Source organism: Neofelis nebulosa, chromosome 6, assembly GCF_028018385.1.
Source record: "Neofelis nebulosa isolate mNeoNeb1 chromosome 6, mNeoNeb1.pri, whole genome shotgun sequence".
Classification (NCBI taxonomy): domain Eukaryota; kingdom Metazoa; phylum Chordata; class Mammalia; order Carnivora; family Felidae; genus Neofelis; species Neofelis nebulosa.
In genome coordinates this window covers 28,433,787-28,459,096 of record NC_080787.1, presented here as the reverse complement: position 1 = coordinate 28,459,096, position 25,310 = coordinate 28,433,787, and the positions used below count along the sequence as shown (strand labels likewise).

Here is a 25,310-nt window from a genome sequence, read left to right as displayed (position 1 = left end):
TCATACCAGCGGAGTCTAGTTCTAAAGAAAGAAGTTCCTGGGCTTGTGACTCTAACTCGCAAATCCTAGCTCAGAGTGCAGACCAGACTCAAGCATAAAGACCACACAGGCTGTGGACACTGTGCACCCGGCCCCACACTCAGAGGTAGATTGAAAGCTCAAACTGTTCTGTGAGTTGACTAGTATCTTGAAACTAAGCAGAGGTTGAAGGAGTCGGGGCCCATCTACAATGGTTAAAGAGCACCTTCAAATGCCCTACCAGGCAGTTAGTCAGTACACACCTTCTCACTATCCTTGCTTTTCTGGAATTCTTTTTCTTTCTTGTTTTTCTTCTTACTTATCTCCTCCTTCTTCTCCCTTTCCTCCTTCCTACTATGTTTTGTTTCATGTTTTCACAGGCTAGCTGCTGTCAACTCGAGACTTAGCATCTTAGACACCTCTGGACACTTAATGTGTTGAGCAGTGCCTGAGACATAATAGATGCTCAACAAATGTTCCTTCTCTTCCTCCTCTTCCCACTCCCTGTCAAGGGCCTTCCGTGGTTTCCCAGGCCTGGATGTGGATGACAACAGTCATGTCACACCAACCCTCATGCCTCAGGGGTTGGGAAGTCATTGTCAGCTGTTGGCCTAAATTCTCAGAGGACTAATTTCATGGATTTTATTGCATGCTTCTCTCTCCCAAACAGGAGGCTCCTGGACTGACTTAATCAAGTCAACACCACTCACAATATGAAAAGAAATAAATTGGGTGGAGAAGTGTCAATCAGACTATTCTCAATGAGTCAAAATTTCAAGTCACTGGGGAACTTTTAATCTAATCATCCAGCCATTCCAGTCCATTTCTGAAAGCCCTAGCATGAATGTTGTTTCCATTTCAACACATTATCAGCTGAAATCAGCAAAATCTTGCTGGGTTGCATGGGATGTCTGAGGGATACCTGATCATTAAGCTCCTTTTGAGTGAAGGAAAACAAACTGTTCATAAAATAAAACTTTATTTTCAAAACCACAAAAATGAGGTGCATCCCACATTGGGTAGCAGCCTTCCTCCCTGGGTCTCACTCCCACTAAATCTATGTCTTTTCAGAAGAAATAAACTCCAGAGCAAAAAAGCTCATATTCTAGACCTGAAACTGCTTTAGAGTCCAGGGCTTGGAGACCATAACTCATGTGTCTTCCACCCTAGCACAGTACCTGGCTTTATCGATAATAGGGACAAGACTGACCCCAAGTACTTAAAACAGAGAATTAAGATTGGGCCTTTAAAGGATATAGTGGATTCATTGCAGTAATGGCTCCAACTTTTTCAAACCTCCTTGTACCCATATTGTTGGTAGTGTCTTTCCACATGGATCTGAGTCCATGGACCTGAGGCTTAAGCCAATGGACCGTAACAAATGTTATGGAAACAGCCTTGAAAAACATTTGCACCTTGGGGCTTCCCTTCTTTCTGCCTATGGAATCCTGAGTTCCCATGTGAAAAAGCTTGACTTGACCAGCTGGAGGAGGAGAGAACACATGGAGCAGGAATGATGAGCCATCCCAGGAGCTCTCCTACACCAGCTGTCCTGCAGAGAGCCCAGCCAAGATTGGCCAAGAGGGGTCCCAACCAGCAGAACTACCCAGTGAATCCCAGGACATGGTGCTGATCCACAGAACTGGAAGCTAAATAAATAGCAGTTCAATCACTAAGTGTGGAGCTTGTGTTATGCAGCAAAAGCTAAGTGATACAAAGGCTAATTTCCTTCATTGAAAAATGAAACAAACAAAAAACTCCTACACATCTTTCACATGTAAAAATACTTCTACAGCCAATAAGGCTTTATTCAACAAATACATTCATTCTTATTCGTGAGAAATTTTATATGCTCAGGTATACTTTTGCTTCTTACTGTGGCAATGGCAAAATTTTTGAAGCAATCTCACTTTCCATCAATAGAGGCCTAGTTATATTCACATGAATTGTTGGTGGGTGTACAAACTGGTCTAGCTCCTGAGGAAGACGATTTGACAATGTCTACCAAATTATAAATTAATGTACCCTGTAACCCAGATCTCTTGCTTTGGAGGGATTACTCTACAGATATATCTAGATGTGTATTGTAAAAAGGTTCTTCTCTGCAATATTGTTTGTAATAACTGAAGATTATTGGAAACAATGCACACATCTGTCTGGGGACAACTGGTTAGATAGAGTACTTCCACAATGAAATGTTGTGCAGATGCCAGCCAAGGATGAAGAAGCTCTTTCAGAATTGATAGATAAAGACGCTCAGGGTATCTTTTTTTTTTTTTTTTTTTAATTTTTTTTTCAACGTTTTTTAAATTTATTTTTGGGACAGAGAGAGACAGAGCATGAACGGGGGAGGGGCAGAGAGAGAGGGAGACACAGAATCGGAAACAGGCTCCAGGCTCCGAGCCATCAGCCCAGAGCCTGACGCGGGGCTCGAACTCATGGACCGCGAGATCGTGACCTGGCTGAAGTCGGACACTTAACCGACTGCGCCACCCATGCGCCCCTCAGGGTATCTTTTTAAGTAAAAAAGCAAGATATAGAGAAGTGTGCATAGTATGCTACCTTTTGTGTAAAAAAAGTGGAGAGTACAAAAAAAATGGGTAAATGTATGCTTATATTCATATAAAAACTCTTGGTCGACAGATGAGGAACAATGAAAGTGGTTACCCAGCTGGGGGTAGAGGGTTGGGGGAAATGGTATATGGGGGAGACAGGAAGGAAAATTTTCATTGGTTATATTTTTATTCCAATCAGGTTTTTTTCCCTCATTATTCCACCAAAACTGCTCTTGTTAAGGTCAACAATGACTTCCACTATGCTAAAATCCAATATTCTTTTCTCCATTGTCACCATACTTAGTTATCAGGAGCATTGAACACACTTGATCTGTTTCTTTTCCTGAAATACCATCTCTGCTTAGCTTCTGGACTCCACATTCTCTCAGTTTCTCTCTTACCTCACTGGCCCTTCTGATTCTTGTTTTCTCTTTTCTTCTTTTCTCTCAGTGTTGAAGGGCCCCAGGGAATAATCTTCGGAACTCTTTTCTGTCTACACCCACTCTTATGGTGATCAAATCCAGTCCCATGGCTTTAAATAGTTTGTCTTTTATTTTGGTAATTCCCAAATATCCACCCTCAGATCTGCTCTCTTTCCTGAACTTCAAAGCCAAGTAATAGTGATAGTCATTTCAAATTTAACATGTCCAAATTATTTCCTGCTCTTCCTTTCCAAAACCTGCTCTGCCTTTGGCATTTCAGTTGAGGGAAACCAAATGATCTGGTGCTTGGGCTCAAAATCTTGTAGTTACCCTCTCATACCCAGTGACCAACCCAACCACGGTTCCTTACTTCCAGTGTTACCACCATGGTCTACAATCATCTCCTCCTGGATTACTGAAACACCTCCTGACTAATCTCCCTACTTCTACTCTGCCCCCTCAGTCCTATTCTCTACCCAGCAGCCAGAATGACCCTTATATACATCATATCTTATTACTCCTCCTTTCAAATTCTCCATGGGGTTCAATCACACAGTAAAGCCAATGCCTTACTGTGGCCTATAAGATCACCCCCAATATGTGCATATGTTAAAGAGCCAGGTGAATACATTAAAATGTATATACATTCATATATACTTCTGGAGTATACCCAAGAAACTGGTCATAATCATTGTCCCTAGGGTAGCTAGGGCATAAGGACGAGCAGGAACTTGCTTTTCAAAGAGCACCACTTTGTATTATTTTGAATTTTGTATCATGTGCATACAATATCTACTCAGAACATAAAGTCAAATAAGATTGCCATTGAGAGTTACATTCCAAAATTAACACTTAATTGATTAGAATTAAGATATGCGAATTCTCCTTTAATGGGAAGAATGGATCCCAAGACTTGACTGCAAGACATGTCTGAATATATTCAAGTGTCTCAAGAAAGAATGTGTCTCAGAGAAGAAGTGCATTGCAGAAGCAAATCTGTTCAGTGCCTACCAAGCACCATCCATTGGAAAAATCTTGATCCACCCAACCAACTCTGAGTTTTTGGTCCAGTAGGAAGCCATAATTGTTCCATCCAAAAGAACATAAAGGATGAAAATTTATATGCCCCCACCTCCCACCAACAAACTCTTCCTGGAGAAGTGTTTCCCTGCTGAGCAAGGATGCTGCAGGGCCAAGAAGAGGGTCTACCCTCCCATAATCCTCATCTGAATATTTGAGTCAGATAGGCAAGGCCATCCTCACTTTGGAGATGTTACTGCTTGTAACATTGGTGAGGTCATCTCTATTGTCTTTTCATTCAACTCTTGGGTTTCCAATAATTCATTGCTTGTCCATGACAAATTTTCACTTGCCTGCAGAGAGATGAGAAAAAAAACATAGTCACTTTTAAAAACTGTGAATCTGTTGACTCTGTGTGGTGTGAAAATGCCTTCCATAAAACTCTAGAGTCTAGGGGCGCCTGGGTGGCGCAGTCGGTTAAGCGTCCGACTTCAGCCAGGTCACGATCTCGCGGTCCGTGAGTTCGAGCCCCGCGTCAGGCTCTGGGCTGATGGCTCAGAGCCTGGAGCCTGTTTCCGCTTCTGTGCCTCCCTCTCTCTCTGCCCCTCCCCCGTTCATGCTCTGTCTCTCTCTGTCCCAAAAATAAATAAAAAACGTTGAAAAAAAAATTAAAAAAAAAAAAAAAAAAACTCTAGAGTCTTGGTATCACTGCTATTTCTAGTGGCATTTAATATAATTAATCTCTCTTCTAATTTCCATATTCATGAACAAGCTTTAGATCATTATTCAACTTTTCTCACTTGCCAGAAGTGAAGGCACTGGCCAGCCATAACTTCTAAGGATTCTGGTTCCTGGATCAGTTGTCTCTGATGTAAATAAGTAAATGACCAGGCCCTTTGGTGTTTAGACATCTGTCTCAAGATTGTTTAACGTGAATATGCCCACAGAAAAAATTTGCTCTTGGGATTTACTGTCTTAACCAAGGGCAGCCCCTAGCTTATGGCAAATTCACATTCATCTGTCAATTCCTACCACTCCTATCCTCACCCCCACCCCCAAAACAGACAGGAGCAAATAAGAGAAATGCTAACACTGTGCCCAACAATCTAATAAAATTAAGCATGTCTAAGATTTGATACACTGCACACCTGCCAAGTCAGTTAGCTGTTCACACTCTCTGATTAGGAGCAAAATTTATCAAGTTTGAGCAGACTATTGAATTCTGAGGTGCTTCAAGACACATTGTTATTGACCATGAATGCTAAGTTATATAGACTTAAGAAGACTTCTTTAGTTATTGTCTAAAAAAATAGGTATATTCATATTTGTTTGGTATTTTCATAAGGAAATATTAGAAGCCTGACCTAGAAACTAATCAGTATTAGGGAAGATAGGATAGAGGCAGGAATAGGAATGATACTTTCTGTGCAAAACCCTTTAAATCATTTTGAATTTTGTACCACAAGAATATATTACCTATTCAAATGAAGAAAAAGTAACATCTATGGGGTGCCTGGGTGGCTCAGTTGGTTGAGCATATGACTTTTGATTTCAGCTCAGGTCATGATCTCACGGTCATGAGATCAAGCTCTGTATTGGGCTCTGTGCTGATGACACGGAGCCTGCTTGGGATTCTCTGTCTCCCTCTCTCTCTGCCCTTTCCCTGCTCATTCTCTCTCTCTCTCCCTCTCTATCTCTCAGAATAAATAAATAAGTTTAAAAAAAGATTTAAGAAAAAGTAATGTCTATATCTATATGGAGACCTGTACCTGTTGGAAGATTTTTGCCTGAGGCACAATGTCATGCCGCAAGTTTGATTTTCTCTGTGTCCTCATCAGGGGATAAAATCAGATCCCTCTGTAGACCAAGGACTCATAGGGATTAATATGTGTAAAACAGCATCTTCTAGTTTCTGTATTTGATGCTTAGACATCTTGAGGTCTTGCTCATATTGGAGGGGCTTTCCCTCCACGGATTAGCCAAGTCCTAGAGATAGTGAACAACTTGCCTTTGAGTATATGAAAACCAACCAATGCAGAGTCCACACCCTCATCACCTCCTTTATGGGCTTTCATACTTTGGGTCACTGTCCACCTGCCATAATCTCCTCAAGGCCAGGGACAGCCCTGTGCCCCAGAGCCCACTGAAATTATTCAACCTAGCCAATCCTAAAGCTGCTTACCCTGCTTCTGTTTCTGTCTGTAGAAATAACGAAAAGGCTCTTGCCCCCAGGCCCTCCCTTCTCTGTCTCCTGACCAGCTCTAGTGTCTCTCCATGTGGTCCTACATAGTGTTGTGCCTCCCTCCTTTTGGGATCTGTGAGTAACAAACTATCTTTTCAATGGGAATCATCTGATCTGGTGGCCTGGCCATACCTGTATAACCATAAAATCTACATTTTAATTTTTTTCTTTTCTTTTTTTTTTTGAGAGAGAGAGAGAGAGAGAGAGCAGGGAAGGGGCAGAAAGAGTATCCTACACCAGCAGCACTGAGCCTGATGCGGAGCTCAAACCCATGAACCTTGAGATCATGACCTGAGCCAAAACCAAGAGTTCCACTCTTAACCAACTGAGCCACCCATGCACCTTCCCTTCCCCTCTCCCCCTGCTGTAAAATCTACATTTTAAAACAGTAGGACCCTAGAGTAGAATACTGATCTGCAGCAGACACATTAGTGCACCCGACATGGGTCAGAAACTTCACCTGCAATAAAAATGCTTGTAATTTGACAGAATGCCCTCTTAAATGAAGACCAAGAGTGCATTCTATCCCCAGCAGGAGAATGCAGCCAAGATTAGGACACATTGCTCAGGGCAGTTTGGCTGCCAACACCCCTGCATATATTGCTATTAATGAATGTTCTATCTGTGAGAACTGTGTGGTTATTAATCACCCCCCAGCCTGCTCAATTACCAGGTAGCTTGTGCTTGTCTGCTGTCCCACAGCAAGGACGTGTCCTGCTCAGCATGTCAACTCTGCAGGCTCATCAGAGGGCAGACCTAGATCATGTCCTCATTGTGCATCTTCCCTTCAAGCAAACCTCCTCCATGAAATACAGCATCTATTTACGACACAAAGAGCAGATGACCACCCCCACCCCCACCCCCCCATCCCCTGCCTATAAATAGCCTTTGCTGAAGGTTCCTATTGAATAGGAAACTTAGGCAACTTTCATTTGATTTGCTAAGAAATTGTTTTAACTGCATACCCCTTCGCAGGGGCCTCTCTAGCAGAGTAAATGAACTTCTTGACAGTAGTCCTCAGGATTCAGTAATAAAGGGCAGTATCCAGGCCACCCCTGCCAAGGGCCTCCTGGCTACCAGGGCAGCACAAGGGACATGTCACAGAAGAAATAAGATGAGAAGCAGGTTGTTCTAAAAGCATTCTCTGGAGAAACATGTGAGGGCAAGAGTGCAAACTTCCCACATGAACTTGAACTCCTCTGGTGTTGATTCTCTGAACTGATGGTTTAGAAGCTCAAAGTTCCTTATTCTTTTACTTGGAAAAGTTTCTCATCGCTGTTGTTTTTTGTAGCCCTTCAAAACTGGAATATTTCATATGAAAAGTCCCAATTTCCAGCTCCTACTGAAAAACTGGGAGAACTGGCCACACTGGGCTCACACTACTGGCTGGAACAGTCCGCTAAACTGAGCGGTGGGAATGGGTCCCTTTCTACAGTGCACAAGCTGTGCATTTGCTCCAGTCCCCACTGCTCCACACTGACCTTCCCACAGTGAGGTTGAGTGCCAGCAACCAGTTACCATGCCACTTAAAGAACTATTTATCTGTACTTCTGACTGTTTCAAATGTGGGAACATGAAGAATGAGCCTACATTGTGTTTTTTCAGGGAGGGGGAAGGAAACCAGAGAATATTCTGATGTGCTTCATAGAAAAACAAATATGCCAACAGCTGACTCTTAGTTGAGAAATCTTACGGTGTGTTGACTGGAAATAGTGAAGCTTCTTCAGTGAAGGCAGATAGGGAGCTTCTGGAACCAACCTTGGGACCTGATGGGAAAATACAGTCCAAGTCAGCTGAGAACCACAGGCAGCTGCCTGACAGTGGCTGGACAGAAAGGAGAAGCACTTCTGGGTAACAGGGATAATGAGGATCAACAACCGAAATCTAGGTGGTGATTAACTAAATGTGGTGATTGATTTCCAGTCTTAACTGCCAGGCAAGCAGCCCTATCCTTGGAAAGAATGCACTTCACCCTGCAAGATAAGAAAGGCAACTGGTCAACCGCCATCAGCCACCCAACAGCCTATCTGAAAGCAGGGTGTATTAAACCAAATGCAGCTGGAAGGCAGAAGGGAAATGTAGGTGCCATGGAAATCCCATATGCTATGCACTTGGGTCACGGAGGAGGTTTCCTGGGACTGCCAAAAGGAACATGGAGAAGGTGGACAACCTGAAGTAAACAAAGAAATAAAAAAAACAAACACACACACACACACACACACACACACACACACACACACACACAAAACACAAGCTGTTTGCTCACATTTCAGTTTGGACAGATTATTCCTAGGGTGAGAACTGAACACATTTCCTGCAGAACAATGAGACCAGAGTGCCCCATGGCCAGAGTGCCCCGTGGTGCACGGAATAAAAAGAGCCATACCTTGACACACCAAACATCTTAAATCCACGAGTAGAGTAATACACTTTATTTAATTAAAATAGATTAAAAAACAGACTGTGTAAAAGAATTAGGATTCTCAATAATTTACTAGTATTTACATTAGCAAATGTTGGTCGTTAGTAGACACCATGAGGAGAGGAGCACACAGAACCCAGACCCGCCCGCCCAGGGGCAAAGGGGAGACTAAGCGCTTTCCTGTTGATCCCCCCCTGCAGGTCAATACGGCATGACATCACTGAGAGCTTGGTATACAGCAGGAGAGGTGAACCTCCCACGGTCCACAGTCCAGGGGTTACGGCACTGTTACCCCACACTGAAGGGCTGAAGAGGGGCTGGCAGGCCAGGCAGGAACTCTCTTCCTCTTGAGGAGAATCAGCACTTCTCAGTATCCGCTCACGGGCACCTGCTCAGCAACGGCTTCCCCTGTCTCCACAGCCAATATGCGCCATTCACAATGACTCTTCTGTGAAGAGCCCCTTTGGCTGACACAAAACCCACAGTTTCCAGATAGAAGATGAAAAACAGAAACGAAAGCCACACATCCTGGTTCCCAGGGAAATCCTGGATTACCTAACATTCCCTGTGTATGTCGTCCAGAACTTGGCAACCCAACACAATCTCACAGGCAATGTTTTGTGCGCTTGTTGTATGAAGGAATGGTGGGGAGTGAGGGTGGCCGGGTGGCCTTGGGCCCCCAGCACCCAGAGGAAGGCTCCTCTCCAGGAAGCAGTCATGGAGAAAGGAGGAACCTGGCCGGGCCCTGGGTGTCTACCCTGGCACCCACATGTCCTGCAGGCACTTGTGGGTCTCCCACACGAGGGTGAGGAGCGAGTCCCAGGGATGCAGAGACAGGCTGGTGGTGTCGGGTGCAGAGAGAAGAGCCCTCAGAAGCAGCAGGCTGTGCGGGACTCTGGTGACCTGGCTGACCTGCGAGTCAGCCCTCACTCCAGAAAACCCTGCTGCTACACTGGCAGGACACCTGGGCCTCCCGGGCACCATCCCCACAGAGGCACCACCTGGCCCAGGCCTGGGGCAGCGGCTCTGCCCACTGCAGCCAGTGCCGAACCAGCAGTCAAGGGTTGGGGAGCAGTGGGGCCCAATAGAGACTCAGTCCAAAATGTCCGTCTCAAAGGGGACCAGGTGGTAATAGGATAGGTTGGTGACATAAGCTGCTGGGTCATCGCCATCCTCCAGCTCTGAGGTAAACTCACTGCCATTCTCAAACCTGAAATGGAAAAGTCCAGAGGTGAGGGCTGGGGCTGGCTCACTGACTCCCCACCACCACTGAAGAGGAGAAATAAAGGACAGAAGGTCATTGGCAAGAGGGCGCTTCAGGGTCAATGCCAAACACTGTGAGAGGGCCTGTCCACAATGCTCTTCAGGATACACAGGTGCATCAGACCAACAGGCACAGTCCTTTCAATGCATGAAGTATGGGGAAGAACCATGATTACAAATTAATTAGGTGAAATGGACCCTTCTCTAAAGACTGTGATAGCTCTGCTTTTTACTGCCTTAGAGACTGCTATCTGTATTCATTAGCCAATATTTACTGAGGCATTCATTCATTCACAGAGTGATTATTTTTCTCTATCTAGGGATCCATTCTGTGTCTGGGGACACAGCACTTAGCCAGGCAGGGAGTGGGTCTGTGGGTCTGTGGGAACGCAGACAACAGCAAAGATGAGTGAGAGAAGCCACTGTGGTCACAAGCTCACAACCTAACCACATCCCTGGGACACGTGCACAGGGGACTACGGGGACTGAGAGCAGCGGTCCAGAGAGGTGTGGGCAGGGCAGGGGGCAGGGGAGGTTCATGGAGGGAGGGCTCCTCCTAGAGGGGGCCTTCATCTGACTGGGGGGTGTACCTGGGGGGAGGGGAGGCAGGTGAATATGTACCCCAAATGTAAGGTGACTAACACCTTCCTGACATTCCCCCATGAATTGAAACCATTTCTAATCCCTGTCTAACCCAGACAAGGCCTCCTAAGCTAGAAAAAAAAGACTCCAAATTAAAAAAAAAAATGCCTAAAAGAGAAAGAAGCACCTGAAGGACACTCCCCAGGAAGGGAAACAGAGAAGTTCCTTGGGCTGTTTCCACTTTCCTAGGCTAAGGATCAGTTCCAAAAAGCGGGGCAGGGCAGAGGTGGGCTGATGCAGGCTCCCCCTCGGCTCTCCCGGGAAAGCGGAGGCCACAGTGCACACTGTGTCCCTATGCTGATTCCCGGCACTAAGCAGTACAGCTGTAAGAGCTCTGCTGTACCTGGAAAGGTTTGGCCTAACCAGGAAGGGTACGAACCGAGCAAACGAGACGGCAAGGGGAGTCTGCTTGGCTGCACTGGGGTGCAGAGAAGAAGCCCAGCCCATGCCTGCAGAGCACACTGGGCAGAATCCCGCAGATTCAGAGGTGGGGCTCCCAGGGAAGCAGGCTTCCTCTCAGTGGAAGCTGAAATTTAAAAGTGTTGGAGGAGGTTCGAAATTGGACAGAAAAGGCCACAGAAGCATGTCTTCCTTTAATTCCAGAGTGAGGGGTGTGTGTGGATGCGTGGGGCCTCCCCACACCTGCAGGGGAAGGGCTGGGGGCTCAGCTACTCCTCCCCACACTGCCCGCCCAGGTGGTAGCTCCAGGCTGCGGAGAAAGAGATGTAGCATGGACACAAGTGTGCGCAGCCAGCCAGGCAGCATGTCTGGTGGAGGGAAGACCAACTCTCCAACTTTATTACAGGATGTGAAGTCTCTTCCGGAAAACCAGCATTGGAATGAATTAAAAGAGGACTTGGGTGTAGGGGAAGGCTCAAGCCAGGGGAGGGACAGGACCAAGATACAGCCCTGTGGGGACAACTTCTCACCCTTCCTACACGCCTGCCCTCAGATCAGGTGACCCTGAAAACCCAGGCAGGGAGGGGAGGCTGGGAGGCTGGGGAAGGTGAGTGACCAGGAGCAGATACCTCTGCTCCTATCCTGTGAGGACAGGGTGGGGGCTGCCTCAGCCCTGAGTGAGTTTCCTGGGAGCCCGGGCACCACTCCAGCCAGCTAGGATGGTCACCAGGCAGAGGCCCCACTGTCACGCTGACTCACATCTCTGCTAGGCATACCCCATCCCCCGTTCCCTGAGTGCAGTGGGGTCTCTGTCCTATCTGCTTGGCTTTACAGCACTGGTCCTACTGGCAGGCTCAACAGCACCAAATTCCCAGTGTCAGGGCCAAATGGTAACTCCCGGGTACCACTGAGGACAGCTGTGGCAGGGAAGCACAGCCTTGTTACTCAAACGTCATCTCTGCAACCTCCTGTCCCATCATCACCCCCCTCCCCTGCTGCAGCTCTGTGCAGTGTTAAAACAGGCTGCTCTTGAGAGACTCCAGCAGCAGACCGTTAGTTCAGCTGTGCTGCTCTACATTAGGCACCTAGAGAAAATCCTGGCAAGCCCGAGTCAGGAATTTCCTCTAAATGCTCCCCTGAGCCATTTGGAGGCAGACGTTTCTTTGTTAAGCTTTTCTGGGATCACAGAGGTTTTTCTTGCTGGCTTCCTGCCAGCTGGGCATCCTGGAGCCAGGGGGCCACATACTGGGGGTGTGTCATGCTTGTCCATGCAAAGCCACGGGGGGGGGGGGGGGTGTCACGTGACCACCCTTGCTTTCTCTCTGCGTGCCTCTCCTCGGCAAAACTATCCACAGGTTCAACTTGCTTGTCAAATCTGGCCAGGTGCAGAGATGGCATCCTGAGGCCTCCTGACAATGGAAATGGTCCCCCCTGGGAATACTGTGGGGCCAGAGCCAGGGCCCTGCAGGGTGATGAGGGAGGGTCTCCACCTGTTTCTCCTCCACCAAGACAAGCTCTCTCCAGAAGCTCCTCCTGTGAAGGTAAAGGGCCTCTCCTTCCTGTCACCCACTTAATGCACAGCCATCTTGTTCCCCCATGATGCCAGCCCCATGCCAGCACGGAGGACCGTTGGGTCAAGAACTAATGAGCTACCTATATACACATACAGTGGGTGCGATGCCATGTGGTGTCATAGCAAGGCATGCAGAAGAGACAATGGCACTTCAGAGAAGGGCCACCCCTCACAGCCTCACCAGCATATCCTTTTAAACAAGTATTTCATGACATCACCATTGTGAGGGATCCCTGTGCCATCCACCTAAGAGACACCTGGGAAAGTGGGCGCTGCTGGCCAGAGCCAGTTCCATGGGCTGGACAGGGCTCCTGCTGTGCTCCGCCACACAGGAAGAGTCCAGTAGAGGAGGCTCCAGTCGCTTGTACATCCTGGGGTCATGCTCTGTTCTGCATTCAGCTGGTCTGGGTGTGTCTCAGCACATGAGTTTTCCTAGTTCATTTTTATTTGCAGCTCAGTTGGGTGGGGCAGGATGTAGGACCCCAAGGCCCCTTGATCCTGGGATGAGCTGCCCATGTACCCACAGGGAGACCCTGAGCACCCAGAGCTGCCTTCAGGGGCTCCTGGGCCAAATGTCTCACAGTCACCATCTGAGATCTTTCAGTGACCCTGTGAGAGCATAGTGGGCCCCACTTTGAAGAAAAGAAGCCAGAAGAGGTTAAATAGCTTTCTGAAGTTCACACAACCAGGAAGAGCCCTGGGATTGGCCTTGACAGTCAACAGAAGCCAAGTTGTGATGTCCCCTCAAGCTGCCTCCCAAGGACTCCCAAGGACATGACCTGGAAGTGAACCAACGATGAAGGTGCCCCTCAGAGACCCCAGGGTTGGGCTTTCCTAGAGCACTTATCATGGTCAAAGTTCCCCATTATTAGGGGAAAGAAGAACAGGGAAGGCAGTGGTGTCTTTGGTGGTCCCACCTTCACTAATCAGACTCCATTAATCAGCAGGCCCAGCAGGGCCAGGCCTTAGCCTGTGAGCCACACAGAGGCCACCTCAGAGTCAGGAGAACCTCTAGCCCTGCGATGTAAGACCATGCAGGTGACACTTCTTCCCATCCCAGGAGACCAGACCCTTTGAATGAAGAGGCTTATGGACCCTATAGCCCCAGCTATAGATCTGAGCCTGGCAACTTATCCTCAATGCCCCCTCACAACCAGCCACTTGGTCCCACAAAGTTTATGAATCAAGCTCTCACCATCCTCTAGAAGAGGCAAACACTTAGGATAAGTATCCAAATACAGATAGGATGGCTCAATGTTTCTGGCCACATCTACTTCCTCTAGAGCTCTGTCTGGGGAGAGAAATCCAGTCCCTGGCACCAGCTGACCATTCAGGCAGCCCTTCTATAAAACTATATTCAAATCAATGTACTTACAAATGCTCTGTGGGATCCACACCCAGGTGTTGGTCTTTTCCGTTTGGTATACTGTGGTCAATAACAATTGTTTCTGTATTTGCTAAGCAAAATCCATTGGACCTCATGATTTCTGAAAAATGAAAGCAACAAAGTAAATATTCAGGAGAGGCCAGAGTTTGAAGTTTTGGGCTTATACCAATCTCCCTATTTCCCCCTCCATCTACTGCCCCAGATTCTCCCCCATGCTCTGAGAGAACGTTCTGTACCCCAGAGGCCCATTCTGGAGCTCTACCACACAGATTCAGGAGCTGATGCCAGAGGTTGGCATCAGCTCCACAGAAACCACACCTGTGGACCCCATGCAAGCCAAAAGCCACATCACTCCCCCGAGAAAGATGCTCTGGTTGCACAGCACTCTCCCCAAATGCCTACCCCATTGGTTTACAGCTGGGGTAGAAAGACTACTGAGCTCATATCTATTGGTCTGGCACACACTGCCATGAGGCTCTGCACAGGGTATCCAGTCTCCCCCGTGCCTGAGATGGGGATAACACTGTCTACCACCCTGGGTTGCTGGGAGGGTCAAATGAGATCAGTATGCATTTTATTTATCTACATATATTTTTTTAAGTTGATTTATTTATTTTGAGAGAGAGAGAGAGAGAGAGAGCGCGTGCACAGGGTAAGGGCAGAGAGAGGGCGGAGAGAGAGAATCCCAAGTAGGCTCCACACTGTCAGCACAGAACCCAACGTGGGGCCCAAATTCACTAACCATGAGGTCATGACCTGAACCAAAATCAAGAGTTGGATGCTTAACTGACTGAGCCACCCAGGTGCCCTGAGATCAGTATGCACTTTAAACCAATGGGCAAATTCAGTTTTTTACTTTATATAATTCTATAAACAAACTGATTTTTTTTTTTTTAACCTCTAAGCACAAATCTTGGTAATTTAAAAAGGCCAACAAAGAATACGTCTTCATATGCCTATGTTGGCTGTATGGGGACAGCTTCCAAGGATGGAAGGCTGGTGGTTACCCAGCACTGGGAGAGGAAAGAAAAGGGATGCATGAATGTGTGGTAGCTGAAACAGCACTGGCTTGGGGCCTGGACACTGCACCTCAGCCCAACAATGAGTTCCATGGTCTTGGGACTCAGTATCCTCAACTGGAAAGTTTCAGAATACTGCTGGGTGATCTCCAAGGATCCTTTCTGCTCTGAACTCCCATGAACTTCCAGATTCCATCATGTCATCTGGTCCATTTAAGTATGAGGAGCCAATGTGGCTTGATTCACTTGTAATATCTGGCGTAGCTTTTATTTACCTTTCCCCAGGAATGTGTTTCTTGTCACTTCAGTAGATTAAACATACTCCAAGAATATATCTGGTAGCCATTACCAGTTCTCCTTGTTGTTGTAGTTCTCCATCTCTCTGTGAGGCTGGCTTAGCCCCTAACCTCAGCTCTTAGCTAAGCTCCATGTTTATGGCCCTTGTCTGTCTTCTCAAATCAGGCCCTCTATTTACCTCATCTTAAAAAACATGCTTAAGAGGTGTCTGGGTGGCTCACTTGGTTAAGCGTCCAACTCTTAACAGCAAAGCTCAGGTCATGATTTCACAGTTCGTGAGTTCGAGCCCATGGCGGGCTCTGTGCTGACAGTGTGGAGCCTGCTTGGGATTCTGTCTCCCTCTCTCTCTGCCCCATCCCTGCTTGTGCTCTATCTCTCTCTCTCAAAATAAATAAAAATAAACTTAAAAAAAAGGCTTAAAATAGACTCCAAATTTCTGGGGCATTCTCAAATTCAAAGGATTATCCTCTCCCCATTCAAGGTCTAACACATAGAAACACACACAGCTCTAAATAGCTTTCCTCTCCTACTGGCCCAGCCCAGCCAACAAGAACATTCCTCACTATCCACAGTCTCAGTGGGCATCTGATGCAATTGTTTGGGGGATTGTTTCCTTATATTTTTTTCTTATATCTTGTTGTAATTTAGGTTATTTTATTCCCATGTGTGGATTTGCTTTTTTCATAAGTATAATTACAACTTCCTGTTTATTTTTAATCTTTCTAGGTATTTGGTTCACAGTTCTTCAAAGTTTTCTCCATACAAAGAGAATTAGGGAAACCACACAAAAATGAACAAAGAAAAACAGAAGATTTCCTCCTTACCCCACAGGACTAAAATGACTCTTCCTCAACCAGATTTGCCAAGTAATTGCTAAAATTTCCTCCTGACTTTCTGCAGAAGTGACAGGTCCAGTGCCTTTGGTCTTTTGAAACACCAGCCCAGTTAATCACACTCTGGGTGACATCAGCACATTGCTCTTCCTGCCCACCCCACCCCTCTGGATTGAAGCCCACCTGCCTTCCCTGTGCAAGAACAAGCATGGAGAGCCTAAGTCATGAGAAGGAGCACCAAAACCCTAGGAGAAGTCAGTGCTTGGAGCCTCTGGGAACAACAGCATTTCTATGTGAGAGAAGATGTTTACCAAAGTCTCAGTGAACAGACTCTGAAGATGACTAACTCTTAACAGGAAAGATTAAGATTCCCTCGCCGCTCAAATAAAAATCTATGGCAGCACAGAACCACTTTCTTTACTGTGTTTTCCTGACTCAAATCTGTCTCAGAAGCACATAAAACCTCAGCCAGCTAATAGTTTCCAGCCCCTCTCCCGCCCCTTTGCTAAGGGAATTTGGAGGGGAAAACCCTACAAGTGAAAACGAATGTATATGCAGCAAAACATTTCTGAACATGTTTCTGAAGAGTTACCTTGCATGGGAAATTTTGAACTTCCTAATTTTTCTTAAATATGAAATTTGGAACTCTAAAACATGGAATGTTTGCCAGCCCCCCAAAACAGATTTGTAACAAATCATCCCTTAACTGCTTATGCAAAGAAACCTCTGTACATAGTCATGTGGTTTAATTTTTTACAAGGCAAGCTGGAAACTAGTTCTGCTACTTGTGCATGAGGAGCAGGTTACTTCTTGCTCGGTTTCTTCATCTGCAAAATGGGAATAATGGTGCCCATCCTAAAAGACCTAGGTGGAGATGACATGAGATGGTATTTGTAAAGAATCTAACAAATGTGGAGGGCTTGAAAAACGGTAATGATGGTATCATTATTGCTAATGTCAAGCAAATAAAAAGAACCAAAGAAAATATTATTACAGAAAAGTGCTAACCTCTGAAGGCTATCTTCAAACATACTTAAAATGTGAATTTCTTAGAAGTCAGCTTAGTACCTATAGCAAAAATCACTGGCCAATGTAATTGCCTTAATCACATACATGACTGATTCCACGAAGCCGTTCACTTTCAAGCTACTTTTCTGCATTCATATTTTTTTTTCACATGAAGAATTCTGCTTTGCCATTTAACTTTTTATTTTGAGATAATTTTAGAATTACAGAAAAGTTACAAGAATAGTACAGAGTTCTCACGGAGCTCCCCCCAGCTTCTCCTGATGTTAATATTCTACATAACTATGGTGCTGTGAAGAAAGCTGGATATAACTAAATACTTCCCCTACTTGAGTGTCACAGGCTTTTTCACTAATGTCCCTCTTTTTTTTTTCTGTTCCAGACCCAATCCAGGATCCCTTATTGCCTTGAGTTGCTGTGTCCCAGTTTTGTATGACCTCTGATGGTCCCTCGATCTCTCCTCTCATCTCTCATGAAAGTAACACGTTGGGCAGGACTGGTGAGGTATTTTATCGAAGGTCCCCGGATTTGCCTGATGCTTTTGCAATGTGACCCAGGTGGTGCGTTCCAGGCAGGAATCCTGCAGGGTGACCCTGTGTCCCCTCCATGCATCCTGCCAGGGGGTGTCTGATGTCAACAGGCCTTTTTTCCAGGATGTTCATCAGGATCACTTGCATAAGAAGTTTCTGCCACATTTACTCTTTCTCTTTGTAGTTAATAAATATCTCAGGGGAGATGCATTGAGAGTGTGTAAAACCTTAAACTTTGCCCTACTATCTTAACAGGAAGGATAGGGTCTTTACTGCAACAATTATACTTGACCCTTGAATGATACAAATTTGAACTACATGGGTCCACTAACATGTGGATTTGGTTTTGGATAAATATAGTACAGTACTGTACATGTATTTTCCTTATGATTTACTTATTAATGTTTTCTTTCCTCTAGTTTACTTTTATAAGAATATAGCTTGTAATACATATAACATACAAAATATATGCTATCAACTGTTTATGTTATTGGTAAGGCTTCTGGTCAACAATGGGCTACCAGTAATTAAGTTTTGGGGGAGTCAAAGTTATACATGGATTTTCAACTGTGGGGAGTGGGTGCCCCAACCCCCATGTTGGTCAAGGGTCAACTGTACTACTGTGGTGTTTGCCCAGTGGCAACTTCTCTATCTTTTTATCTGTAGCCATGTTTTCATATGCCCCCTAGGCCATCATTCCTTCAGTTCAGTAATTCATACATTCCTTTTTTTCAGCAGACATTAGCTCAGTCTTGAAAGCATTCATAGCGTAGCCACCCTCCATCTAAATCCTCTCTCCCGTTATATTTTCAGTGTAGTCCAGCAATAGAACAAAATCCAAAGCACCACCTTTTTATTAATTGGCTAATCGGACTAACCTTTTAAGGTAAAAGTTAGAGTTGAGATTGTACAGATGTTTGGTTAATGAAATATGAAATTATAGGTCATTTCCAGGCCCCCCAAACCTGAATAATTAGATTTTTATGGCTTATGTTGATGAATCCAAGTAGCCAGATCTCAGCTGGGGTTTATGCTTAAAAGCACAGACACAGCCACAGTGTAGAAAAGAACATTTAGGGTTTTTTTTATTCCATAAACATTTAGATTAACACAGGATGAAGAATGTTTAAGTCTGTACTGGCCCAAAGCATTGCTGAAGGGGCCACAGAGTTTCCTGACTGCCTTGCCTGGGCCCCAGGATGTGGCGTGGTTCCCACACTGCTAGCGCCTGGCGCCATCTAGTGGAGCCCCGACCACAAGGCGGTCTCAATAGGAGAAAGAAGAGGCTGTGTGCCTGCCTACCTAAAGGGAAGCAAGCCTCTGACAGCCTAGGTCAAGTGCCTGTCCTCCATGGTGCCACCTCCATAAATGCCACATCCACAGCATAAAAAGACATTAAGAAATGAGACAGGAGAGGAGGAGGAAGGGTGCAGTGAGTCGCAGGAGGCAAGGACGTTTTCACGACTGAGTGCAATTTAGTGGGTTTTTACCACTGAATGGAATTTAGCAGGATGTGACAGACAGGCAGAGTTTGTGTGAACAGAGGGAAGACAGGGGCCCACAGCCCTGCAAAGTCCCACTGAGGGGAGGCTGAGGGTCTGGAGCAAAGGGTTCTATGGTGACAGGATCAGACTCCGGCATGCCTGGAATGACTAGGGCACTTGGCCTTTACCATGAGTGTAAGGTCGTGAGAAAATGGGTGAGCCCAGGAAGTCAGAGTTATGACCGACCTCAGTATTCAGGGTGTGTCCTGGGGCATGTTCCCAGGCTGGCCATGCTCTCTGGAGCCTGAGGCTCCCCGAATCCATAAACACCCACACAGGGGAACCAGCCAGCATAATATGGCTTGCCCCTGTGCAGACTTGTTCCCAAAAGGGCTGTTTGTGTTACTGTAAGTAGAAGTTTCACTGAAAAGTATTTTTGAATTTACTATAGTTCATTGTCTTACTGGATTGGTTTCCTCCCTCTGTGAATAATGAAAGTACATCTTACTTCCTGGGGAATGCCCCCTCACTGCCTGCACATGTACACACTAATTTATGGTGAGAAGCACTCACTCAGACAGAGTGAGGACTGGCTACTCCTGGAGCAAAGATGGGAAGCCTGGGAAGCTTCCAAGGGAGAAGCCCCAGACTTGGTGCCCAATAAATCAGAGCTGATGAACAGGATAAAATCCCCAGGAGTCAGAGAATCTTAGCCCTGGAGGGGTGGAGAGGCTTCTCACAGCCTGCTAACCCTGAGAGAGATGCCTCTGATAGGCCCCCTGGCCTTTGCACGGAGTGTAAGTCTTTCAGCACAGATTTACAATAGATGTTTACAGACTTCATTGTTAGGCAGGCACAGTTGTTACAAAGCATTCTGTGTGGAGCCAAAATTGTTCCAGTTTCTTCCACCTACTGCCGTGTCCCTGCAGGCTGAAACCTGTCCTGAGTCCTCGCAAATAGACCCAGAGAATGTAGTTCAAATCTCACCTGGGACACTACAGTTACCCCTGTTAATTTTCACCTCATTACTCTCAGCCCTTTAGGGTAAACATGGGTCCTGTGTTTATCCAAGCCACAGGTACAAACAGGACATGGAGACAAAGGGAGTGTTCCAGCTTGCTGCACTCCAGGAATGAATCAGAAGCAACTCCATACAGCTCAGCCACCAACACAAGGTCTGAAAGGGTTCTGTGGCTCTCTGTTGTCCTATTTGCTCAAAACAGAAAGAAATAAGGCAAAACAGAGACACCAGTTCTGGGACTTTTCTGCTCAGGGCTAAAGAACAGACACTTGCCCACAGTCCCGGTGACAGCAAGTAAAGCCCAACATGACTGACAGGTTCCCGGAGTCCTGGTTGTGCCCTGCAGGACTGGGGTCCGTAGACACCCAACCAAGATAAGTGACTGCCATTTCTCTTATAAAGGAGTTTCTGGGTGCCAGGTGCCAGCTAAGGAGAGATGCCCAAACAACCCTGCTCTTTTAAGAACACACAGGAAGACATCAAAAGCACCAGACCCCAACAAACCCAGGCCTAACAGCCATCCTGCTTACATGTAGCCATATCCAAATGTGTTTTCCACTCCAGGGCCCCAGGACTTGTCCATCCTGTCCACACCACCACTGCACACAACTAGGAATCTCAACCCTGCTGTGTGACACATAGCTCAGTAAGGACACTTTTCTACCAAAGATATTGGCTGCCACCATCCTGATTTGTCCTATGTCTCCCCATCACCATGAACCCCCCATGCCTTCTTATGAGCCAGCTCTGGGCTCAGATGTGCTCTCATCTGTGGACTCTTCTTCATCAACTTCCTGAGCCTTCCTCCTCCACTGCTCCTTCTTCTCTCCTCCCTCCTCCATTCAGAAATAGATCCACTGCCTGGGGGAGCCCCGTAGCTGAGGCTCCCAGGACAGAGCTCTTTTCCCCACAAAATGCCCCTCAGCAGCCTTCACCACAATCGTACTGCAAAAATAAAAGTCTACTGTCCTAGCAACATGTGTGACCTAGATTCAGAAAGCTACCCAACAGGGTGAAGTCCAGGCCTGCCCTCCCTTTCCATCCACCCCACAGCTGAGCCAGCCAGCAGCTCCTCCCAGCTGACCATTCGCTCTTCCTGCTGCTGGGACATCTGCCTGTTCGGCGCTAGAAGGCATGGCCCGGCATCAAGACTGGTGATACCCAAACTGGCTTCCCTGTTTGTCCTGGGTGCCCTAAAACCAAATTCATTGCCACCTTACAGAAACTATCTTATTTTAGCACGCTAGACTCCCGATTACAGTAGTTCGCTTCAAAAAGCCTTATTAATGTTTTCATCATATCTTTTTTTTTTTTTAAGTTTCTTTATTTTGATAGAAAGAGAGAGTGAGTAAGTAGGGGAGGGGCAGAGACAGGGAGAGAGAGAATCCCAAGCAGGCTCTGCACTCTCAGTGTGGAGGCTGACTCGGGGCTCAAACCCATGAACCGTGAGATCATAACCTGATCCGAAACCAGGAGTCAGACACTTAACCAGCTGAGCCACCCTCTCAGGCCTCTCGTTATGCTATTTCTTAGGTAAGTTCCAATTTACATGCCATGTTACTCACTTTGGAAACAGGAAAAGTGTAAATGCAGGTCAGTAGGTAGAAAACGCAGTGTGTCATGAAAATCAGGCCACAGCGTATACCCACTATCTTCCCCCTTCTGCTGCACTGTCTTTCTGGATCCCCTAGAAGGGGATGCCCACCACACAGACACTGAACTGGAAGGGCTTCTGGGAAACCGCACCCATCAACAGCAGCACTTGCCCCCCGCCATGCCTTCCCTGTAGCTCTTACCTGATATTTTCACTGGGCTTTGAAAGCTGGGTTGAATTTTATGGACATTGTCATTTTTTAACACCTGATCCAAAGGAGATCTTTCAAAGAAGGTGAGCACAACTTCTGACCTAGAATACTGGGAGTAAGTACATTAATTACTAAAACTTCATCCTCCGTCATGGCAGCCTCACCTGATGTTAACGTCCCCGCACTGTTCAGACGCTCTGCGGGACTGACCACACTGATGAGGCTTCAATAATGGCACACTCTTCATTTACTTTGGGCCCCACGTGGCAAAACTGCAAGGCCCCAGGGACAGATAGGATGGGGTTAATGGAAACGCTGGTGAGTTTTTCTGAGCGCTTGGTATGTGCCAGTGTTCCGCACACAGGTCCCTTCACTGTACAATAAACTGCGGTGTGTCGACTTTCCCTGTTCACAGGTGAGGAAACGGATGCTATGGTAGTCAAGTGGTGACTGCCTGACTAGAGTCCAGGTTCTTCCTCACGACCCCACATGAAGCTTGCAAACTTCATCTACTAACACTCTTTTTGGCTCCCATACACCCTCTTTCAAAACACCCGCTGCAAGACGAGTGGGCTTCTGAGTGGAGGCAAGAGAGCAAAGACCACGGCAATGGAAGGACCTTGCCTCTTCCTACTCAATGCCTCCTCGGCCCTTCATTCCCGCTTCTTCCCCAAGGAGAACAATGGAGTCATAACACCCCACAAAAGTCTTCCTTTCCCCTGGCTATTCCTACCCCCCCCCCCCAAGGAGGGGGCAGCTGGCCGGATGTGTCCTGACCTCCCACCTCCAGCCCAGCCCAGGTGCTACTTACTTTGCACGGCATGCTTATGATGGTTTTCAGCAACTTCTCCACTTCATTGAGCCTGGTCTCTATATCATGCGCATCCTTTATGGCGACCAGTCCTAGAGTTGAGACAGAAATGCCTTAAAGCCAAAAAGTCAGACCAAGAACTGTGCCCCTAAGTTAAATACAGAACAACAGGCATCCCATGACAAGGATGCCCTGTGCCATCCCCCATAAAAGATGTCTGGGATTATTTCCTTAGTCCTACCCTGAAAGCCCTCCTCTAAACCTCATTTTGAGTTTCAGTGACCCATTGAATGATTTACACATGTGCCGAAGTGGACAATGTCAATCCAAAAGAAGTCAGGCAGGCTGGGGACAGTGGAATGAGTGGGGAAGAAAGTGTAAGCCACATATCAAAGTCTCCTCTGAATGGGACAGTCTGGGCCAGCCCTGTAAACACCCTGGAGAAGGCCACAGCTTGGCTGGGGACCACTCAGCCCCTGCCAGCGTGGTGGCCACAGCCAGGGGAGGCTCCCCAGGACCTGCCTACCCCCAACCACACAGTGGAAGGGCTTGCCCTGCCAGCCTCAGCTGACCTCACTGCAGGGCATATGTAAATGGAGCCCATATTTAGGCAAGTCATTTAAATGCTGGGTTTGGAAGGGGAAAAATCAGACCTTTAACCAGAAAAACCCAAAGTGGGTATGACTCACAGCACTTTTCAGGAATCTGAACATCTATCCTTGTTACACTTACCAGAAGTCCCAAGGGGCTGTTAGAAAGTATAGTCCTTTGGGGCGCCTGGGTGGCGCAGTCGGTTAAGCGTCCGACTTCAGCCAGGTCACGATCTCGCGGTCCGTGAGTTCGAGCCCCGCGTCAGGCTCTGGGCTGATGGCTCAGAGCCTGGAGCCTGTTTCCGATTCTGTGTCTCCCTCTCTCTCTGCCCCTCCCCCGTTCATGCTCTGTCTCTGTCTGTCCCAAAAATAAATAAAAAACGTTGAAAAAAAAATTTAAAAAAAAAAAAAAAAAAAAAAAAGAAAGTATAGTCCTTTGTTTGTAAAATACTACAGCTGGCAGCCTGGAGGTCTGGGGTACGTTTCCCTCTCCCCAGGAACAGTAAAGGACACAAACCTTCCCCTTTCAGTTTCTCCACATCGGGGTCCTAGAGACAGGGGAATAGGAGATTCCCATGGGCACTGGCCTCTTCTCCATACTTCGTGTGACCCAGCATGACTGTCCCTGAGTCATGACCAAACCAGACGCCAGAACCCCAGAACTGTTGTCACTTGCTGAATCTAAGTTTTTCATTTCTGGTTTGGTTTTGCTTTGCAGGAGACAGGTTCTTTTTTTTTTTTGTTTTGCTTTGTTTTTTAATTTTTTAAGTTTATTCATTTTGAAAGAGTGAGTGGGGGAGGGGCAGAGAGAGAGGGAGAAAGAATCCCAATCAGGCTCTTTGCCGTGTGGGGCTCGAACTCACGAACCACGAGATCATGACCTGAGCCAAAACCCAAGAGTCAAGCGCTTAACCAACTGAGCCAACTGAGCCACCCAGGTGCCCCAAAAGTGTTGTTTGTTTTTCAGGCAAGTCATTGACTAAGACTACATCATGATAAAATTAATTGCCTGAACTATATGATTAAAATAAGACAACCAGAACATATATTTCTTGGAGCCAGGGACACCCCCAAACATGAGTGAGGACATTTCTAAAAGCCTGGGTGGTAGCAGGGGGATCCCTCACATCAGCCTGAGTCAGGGACAACTTGTAGTCAAGGCTGAGAATTGTTCTCTCAACTTCCTTAAGTACAGGCCACCTTGGGTATCAGAGGGGCCGTCTGGCCCTGCCTACCTCCTCAACCATGCAGGCCCAGGTGGCCAGCCTGTAGCTGTTCAGGGAGGAGTCCCAGAGGTGGGTGGGCTGTGACTCACCTGCTGAGAAACCTACAGCCTCTGTCCACTCGAACACACACCCCAGTATGACATCCCAGCAGTCACTAGAGAAAGGGACCGGGCCTTCTCCCCTTCTCCTTGGGTTACCAGGCCCTACCACACCACCCTTCATATTGTGGGAAGCAGGGAAAAGAAAGAAAATAGTGCCAGATTCTCAGGATGCTTCTCCCCTAGGCCCTAAATTCCCTGCTTAGAAACACACACACACACACACACACACACTGTGCCGCCACCCTTGGTACCAAAATGCTTTCATCTTCTGCTTACCACATGGGAGGTTACACAGGAAAAGAGGGCCAATGCAAAACCCACTGCAAAACTGTTTTTAAAGAGAGGACAATTAAATAAATCATCTCCACTGAATGCGTCTGTATCCTAAGATAATCAAAACTATTACTAAATTACAACTTTGATTACCTCTGGAACATAAGTTTTAAATCAATCAAGTTTATGACACAGTAGCTGTATTTTAATATTCTGTATGTACATTTGTAGGAAGATTAGCCTCTCATATAATCAATGCATGCAACATACTCAAACCCATTTTATAGAATATAAATCATAATTTAACAATCTTAAGTTAGCACAGAGGTTTATAATTCTTGCATTTTTGCC

General features: G+C 46.6%; 1 protein-coding gene across 2 annotated transcripts in view; it reads right to left on the bottom strand.

Moving 5' to 3' along the window:
* Positions 1 to 8,661: 8,661 nt before the first annotated feature.
* PXDC1 (PX domain containing 1) overlaps positions 8,662 to 25,310 on the bottom strand; it is a 30,133-nt gene continuing 13,484 nt past the window's right edge. Inside the window, exons 2-5 of one of the 2 annotated variants that reach the window (XM_058733155.1) lie at positions 22,770 to 22,861; positions 21,950 to 22,067; positions 13,932 to 14,043; positions 8,662 to 9,889 (exon numbers count right to left, since the gene is read on the bottom strand). In XM_058733155.1, the coding sequence (XP_058589138.1) occupies positions 9,772 to 9,889; positions 13,932 to 14,043; positions 21,950 to 22,067; positions 22,770 to 22,861 (440 nt within the window). In that variant the 3' untranslated portion in view covers positions 8,662 to 9,771. Of the gene's footprint in view, positions 9,890 to 13,931; positions 14,044 to 21,949; positions 22,068 to 22,769; positions 22,862 to 23,799; positions 23,908 to 25,310 lie in introns of those variants that run through there. The other variant, XR_009262848.1, reaches the window with a different exon arrangement.